The 6,406-nt window shown below is 40.9% G+C and overlaps 1 protein-coding gene across 1 annotated transcript; it reads right to left on the bottom strand.

Moving 5' to 3' along the window:
• Nucleotides 1-3,614: 3,614 nt before the first annotated feature.
• On the bottom strand, nucleotides 3,615-5,955 carry MCFD2 (multiple coagulation factor deficiency 2). Its single transcript, XM_010159482.1, has 3 exons — nucleotides 5,816-5,955; nucleotides 5,013-5,172; nucleotides 3,615-3,840 (listed from the first exon to the last, which is right to left on the bottom strand). Exons 1-3 carry the CDS (start codon nucleotides 5,953-5,955, stop codon nucleotides 3,709-3,711), a joined length of 432 nt encoding a protein of 143 aa, XP_010157784.1. The 3' UTR covers nucleotides 3,615-3,708.
• Between the last annotated feature and the right edge of the window lie 451 nt (nucleotides 5,956-6,406).

Here is a 6,406-nt window from a genome sequence, read left to right as displayed (position 1 = left end):
GCTGCAGTACCGATTTCTTGTGAAATGTCCTATCTGGCAGCAGCCTTTGAGTCATATGCTACGCTGCCCTCTACCTACATGTAAAACTGCCGCTCAGCTGAGCAAGGCAGGGACAATGATGGTATGTATTAGCCCGATCAGCATGATTTAGGATGCTGTTCAGAATTTAGCATGAAGAATAGGATGAAAAATGTAGCTTCAGAGAAACTTCCCATAAGGTGTTAATAACTGCCCTTGTAACGAGTCTCATCCAAGGCGGGCAGATCATCTGTGCTGCTGAAATGTTTAGAACACAAATTCCTCGTGATAATAAATAATCCAGACTAAGGTATGCAATGCTCCTTGCCCTAATTTGTTTACTAAAAAACTTAGAACATTACGGAGCTGTTTCAGGCTGCAACAGGCAGTGAGACTGTAACGGGGGAGAGAAGAGAAAAGCAATACGTGTCACCTTCAGCAAAACTGGCTGATCAGACCACACTGGACCTGTGCCTTGTACGAACAGTGAGAGAGGCTCTAACTGACATGCAAAACCAGCAAGACTTCGGGTCCTACTAAAACCCTCTATTGTTGGTTGGGGCCACTGTAGATACCTCATAGACCCTCTCATAGGTAAACTAGTGGTGGCCAAGAAGTCAGGCCAAGCCTGGTGCTTATATTAGAAAGCCTTCCTGTTACACAGTGATTGTTACTGAAAACAGTGTGAATTTCTTTACCATCGCTTCACCTGAATTTGGATTCCCTCAACAATTAAAATTAATTACCCGTAACCAATCCCAGCTATAAATTTTTATGACAGGTGAAAACTAAAAATAACATGGACATTGTACTGGCAATGTGGTGGTGGGAAAGAGAGGAGCAAGCCTTGCCCATCATCGGAGTAGTGGTGACAGTAGAGAGAAATCCAGGCAGTTGAATCACTCCAAGCGACATACGGCAGGGAACGAATGTGCGGTGTCAATACGCTATCTAGTGGCTGTGTCGATTATGACATTATTCCTGAATCGCCTTTCACTTGTGAATTGTAGTGTTAAAAAAATACCCTAGATGAAACCAGGGTTTGTGAGTCTGTAACCATTCTTTAATGAATCGAAGACATTTTGAGGTTATAAGTGACTAATGAAAAAAAAAAAGGCTTTAAAGTCTGCGTGAAGGTGGAGGCAAAACTTGCTGGGGAGTTCTAGGCTGTCATTCTTGTCATAAACAGTCTGACAGGCACTGGACAAGCAGGTCAGATTTTTCTCCTTCGGATGCAGAGTATGATGGTCTAGATGGACTAATACAAACCAGCTCAGTGTAGGAATGCTTCAAGAACAAGTTTAAGTATTTTCTTGAGGTGCAAGATTATGCAGTATTTTGTGAGGTAAAAGCAGATCGTCTAGGTACTTGGAATGGTATACAGGAACATAAGGCTGGATGTGTGCCCTAATGGGGAAAACTAAATCCCCATCCCTTGAGATCATAGACCAGGGAGTGGTGAAGATCACGTATAACAGCATTCTCCTGGTTTTCTGTTTCTGCCAGGGATGTGCTCGACCTTCAGTAAATCGTACACCCCTTCTGGTGTGTTCCCTACATTATCTCTGAACCGGAGGTAGCACTGTTCTATGGAAGCTAAACTGTAAGGACATGATGATGCAGGTTTCAGCCTGGGTAGCATTCCTTGAATCGTTCTTTCTAGTAAAGCAGAAAATTAGGGTTGATCTTTCTTCAAGCACCACAAAGTGAAAGGTGCTAATTTTACTCTTCATTTTTGGTAAATAATCAACTATACCTACTTCTGACCCCTTAGAACAAGTTGAAAATAGTAGTAAATGTTGTTCCCATTATCTACATTAATCATTTTTTCAGATATAAAGCTTCTGTGGTGCATGTCACTTGCCACACACAATAGCAGTTAGTAAGTATGTATGTAAATGCAACATACGTCTGTAAATTTACCCCCACAGATGGTTGCTGGACTAAGTTTACAGACCGTGCTTGATAAGAAAGCGATGATTTTTAAGAGCAGTGCATAAAGTGAGTTCTTTGGACTTGCTCTGTCATCCAAAATAAATCCAAAACTCAGACGCTTATGCACTAACCATACCAGAGGTGGCAGGTCTATGGGCAACCTGCTTCAAGTGCTAAAGCTGATGAGCTTCACCTCTTCTCCCCTCCTACCCGCAAGCATTCTCTATACTCTCTTCTGATCCAACATTCACTCCAGATTAATTACCCTCAGAAGAGATCTTAGAAGAAAGTTCTTCTGGTTAAAGCATTTTTTAAAGCCGGCTGCTAGTAACAGAGACAGGCTTAAACATACACCAGAAAAGTAGGTACGTTGCTCACTCGGACCTCCTTCCAGCCTTGGGTGCCCAGCTCCAGGGTGCACCATCCCCAGCTCGTCTGTATTGCTTGTGCCACCAGCACAACCCTGGCCACAGAGATATCAAAATAAATCATCAATACAAGAAAAAAGTCCAACACTCAGGATTCACTGCACAAGCATTTAAAGAGAGGAAATAATTTCTTTTACAAATGTGTTTCTCTTGTATAAGAATAATTTTGTACAGAAAATAGCTCTTTATACACTTTACAGAAATATGCTAACATTTAGATTCTCTATTAACGGATAATGATTGAATGCAATTTAAGATTTCAGTTATGTTTTAGTCACCAAATAGCAATAACACAGCAATACACCACTTCTGTAGTATCCTTGAACTGCTTGAGTTATCAAGCATTGAGTCGAGGCAGTGAAAGCTTTCCCAGAACCATGTTCATTTGCACACACTCAAGCGTCTTGAAACGGTTAGTTACGAAATACCTCCTGAAAGTAATACTGTAATTTAAGTGTCAAGGAATATGAACTTAAACCTTAACAAAGCAGCATTACTTGCTCACTTAGATTATCCTGCTGGCTAATACTGAAAAACCCAAACTTTTATATTGAACTGGTTTACTGCTAACGTGAGCTACAAAACGCGATAGCAGAGGCTACTCCAGTAAATGCTATACAGCATTAATACAACACATAAACGTAATAAAAATACATTCATTCTCTTATGAAAACACCACAGAAGGTAGAGGGGGAAAAAAATAATCAGTAAATTAAGCTATGAAATTGAAACCCACATGTATATATATTTCTATGTGAAATGCCAGGGAATGCTAAGTACACATATTTAAAAATACTGGACCTCAAACATAAACCACATTCAAACACTTTTCCTTTGCAATTGCTGTGTCAAGCACCTGCACTTATATGCATGTTTCCTTTGAAATCTGTGTAAAGGAAATGACATTCATCCTTGAAATACAACCATATGCAGCAATCTTCTCTTGGTATTTTGTAAGTTTAAACAGAAGATGTAAGCAAACAAGTTCTATATAACCCAATGACAGAAAACCTGAAATTTAGATTGTATGTGGGTCTGTTTAGTATTCATAATCATCTACTTAAAAGTTTGCCAGCTGTACTCTACGTGAGCGCTGTTGACGCTCCCACGTTTCAAGACTCAACTGTGTGGCTATGTTTAGTCAACCAGGGCTCTCACTCCGAGTTAGCCAGTCTCTTAACACATAGAACTCCCAGATAAATTCAGCTGGAACTGGTGCCCCTCTCCTTCTCACAGCACAGAGGTTGATATGAGACAGTAATGAATCACACTATACTGGTTCACATTTCCATGTAGTCAGAAGGAAAAACGAGCCCCCTGCAAAACCTTATTCCAGTGATTTTGCAAACTCTGCATAGTCAATGTATCCATCATTGTTCTTATCATCATCTCTTAAGACATCATCTATTAGACTAATCAGCTCTTCTTCTTTCATTGCCTGGGTATGCTCACCACCTTCCTACAAAAACAAAAAGACGTTGAGCAGTTTAGCGGTGTTTCCCATATAGTGGCACGGACGACAGATTACTGACAACTAATTTTTTTGTTAAGCTATTCATGTTTGGTGTGTAACTTGGCTCTAACTTTTTATGTATCACTTATACCAATATGAGCAACTTTTACCAGGTGCAAGCTACGAAGTCCAAGTTCTCTCTGGTCTTCAGAAGCAGCACTCTGTATTTAGTTAATATTCTTAGCCAAAAGTTCTAAAAGTTAATAGCACTGTGTCTAATGATGGATAATAATCTAATAGATGTATTCTTAATTTGAATCTTGATGTAGTATAGACACTACAGACACCACAGAAACATCTTCCTGTGTGTCAGAACTTGCAAAACAGAGCTTGACAGTAACAGTACTGAAAAAATCCATCACTGTGGCTTAAAAGCAGTAAAATTCTGAGTGTCACACCTTATAAGCAAAGGGGAATGGAAAGAGGTGCCTTTGCACACGAAAAAGCAAGCCATTATTCTGTTCTTGGCTAGGAATTTTTTGCCACAGGTGTATGCAGGAAGTTACGCTGTTCTGAACTGTAACTTCCAAACGGTCAGTAGAAGACAAGGAGTTGGTACTGTCTCTTCCTACTTTGTCCTTAAACGTTACTAGCTGGAAAGAGAATCTCTGTTTAGAAAAAGGTGAAGAAAAAGGCAAACTGTGACTGCTTCTTCTAATTTTGTGCAAGAGATCTCTTGCAGTTTGTGTATCCATGGCAGTAAGTTTGGAGTTGAAAACAGCAGCCTTTGAACCTCAAACAGCATCGGATCACATGCTATTTCTATAAACCCTCATCAGCTTTATCCTGTTTGGGGTAATTTTCCTTTCTCCCCATCCCTGCCTACCAAAGTATGACCTCTGTCAAGTAATTTTCACCCTACAGTCCTTCCTCACTCTAAAGTTTAAACTACAATGGAGACTTCTCAAAAACTGCCGTGTGACACGACAAGCTGAGACAAAGCTAGCACGTTTATAAAAATCAAACCAAAACTATCAGTGGGAAAAACAATCTCATCTTCAGGCCAAACTGTCCCCGCACTGAAGATGTGTTGTAGCTGTTCTGTGCTATGACAAGCTGCTTTCAGAGTGTCAGAAATGTCTCCAAACACACATGCCGACACAAAGAAATCCACCTACCTCTTTGTGGACGTGCGATATAGCAGTAGCAAGCTCTAACCCATCCAGCAAATTATTGCCATCATAATCATGCATTTTGAAGTAATGGAGCTGCAACTCTTGTGGGGACATCTCAGATTCCGGTTTCTCAATCACACCTTCCAAGTGTTCCATGATGTGGCTAAGAAGAACAAACAAAAAACCCAGAGAAACACATCCATCAGTTAATGTTTAATGCTCTGTTTACATCAAATTTAGTCTCTGAGCAGACAGTCAAGTACACTTGTTTCATCTCTAAAAGCACCCTGGACAACCCAAAGCTACAGTTTTATACTGAGATGAAGGGGGCACAAAGATTGATCGCTACAGGTACTGTAGTGGCTTCTAATACCTTACAAAGCTATTTCTCTTTCTTCTGGGCTACTTATCAAAACAAATGAAGCAGTGCCTAGTATTCCAGGCAGTTTTATTTGCTGCCACCACTGTTTTGTCTGTATGAAGAAGCAAATGAGAAAAAACCCTCTCACTTTTACCTGCACCTGTTCAGAATATGACTTTGTCTATGGTATGTATGTTGATCTAGGTAAGCAAGATTCCTGTAAAACATTCTTTATAGTATGAGTAGGGCTAAAGGCTCCAGAGAGACCATTCTAGGTCCAATATCTCTAGACTCTTATCGAGCAAGCATGTGTCATAACCGACTCCAGCTAGTTATACAACATCCTGAAAAAAGTGTTCCCTAGGCACACTCACATAACAAGACTTAAAAGATAAGCAAATCATTAAGAAGTAAAGTTTACAGTTTTAGAACGTGGAGCACATACTCTTTATCTTGTACCAAGTTCTTATCAAGGCGAATATTTGCATGTTGACTTTCTCCTACGTGTTCCTCGGCTGGGGCACAGATGAAGAACACAGCCAGAAAGCAGAACAGCAGATGTATTCTAAAAATCCTCACGGGCATCTTGATTTCCTAGAAAAACATCCCCCCAAGAAAGAAAACAAAACAGATGAAAAATGCAATCTACTTTTGGATTTACAGAGCCCTTGGAAATAACCCCATGAAGTTAACAGAAGATCTTGCTTCATTTCAGGCACCCAGCAAGCAGAAAACCAGAGAGGTCCAAGGAAGGATTTCAATCAGGGTGTCTATTTCAGGGAAGTATGCACTCATTTTCAAATTACTTTATTTCCACGGGATGAATGTGCACTCTCTAGCCGTGCCTGGATCTTCATATAGCTCAGGCAGCCAACCACGTCAGCATCACCCAAACCTGCCCCTGGACTATGGGAACAAAGGTCGCTGACCGTATCGAAGGGGTTGTGTCCAGTCCGCCCCGTCTGCATGCCCTCAACCCCGTACGGCTCTAAAGATGCCGCTGCTGCGCGCACCGCAGAGGCCAGCGGAACGCGGG

This window comes from Eurypyga helias, unplaced genomic scaffold, assembly GCF_000690775.1.
Source record: "Eurypyga helias isolate BGI_N326 unplaced genomic scaffold, ASM69077v1 scaffold38250, whole genome shotgun sequence".
NCBI lineage: Eukaryota > Metazoa > Chordata > Aves > Eurypygiformes > Eurypygidae > Eurypyga > Eurypyga helias.
Note: the sequence above shows the minus strand (reverse complement) of the source record. Positions and strands in the feature narration are given on the sequence as shown.

What these genes read in the sequence shown, in the direction of transcription:
- MCFD2 (XM_010159482.1), bottom strand. Translation starts at nt 5,955, where the DNA reads ATGCCCGTGAGGATTTTTAGAATACATCTGCTGTTCTGCTTTCTGGCT. An exon ending in AACTTGGTACAAGATAAAGA is followed by an intron (nt 5,173 to 5,815) that starts GTATGTGCTCCA and finishes TGTTCTTCTTAG; the next exon opens with CCACATCATGGAACACTTGG. An exon ending in TATCGCACGTCCACAAAGAG is followed by an intron (nt 3,841 to 5,012) that starts GTAGGTGGATTT and finishes TTGTTTTTGTAG; the next exon opens with GAAGGTGGTGAGCATACCCA.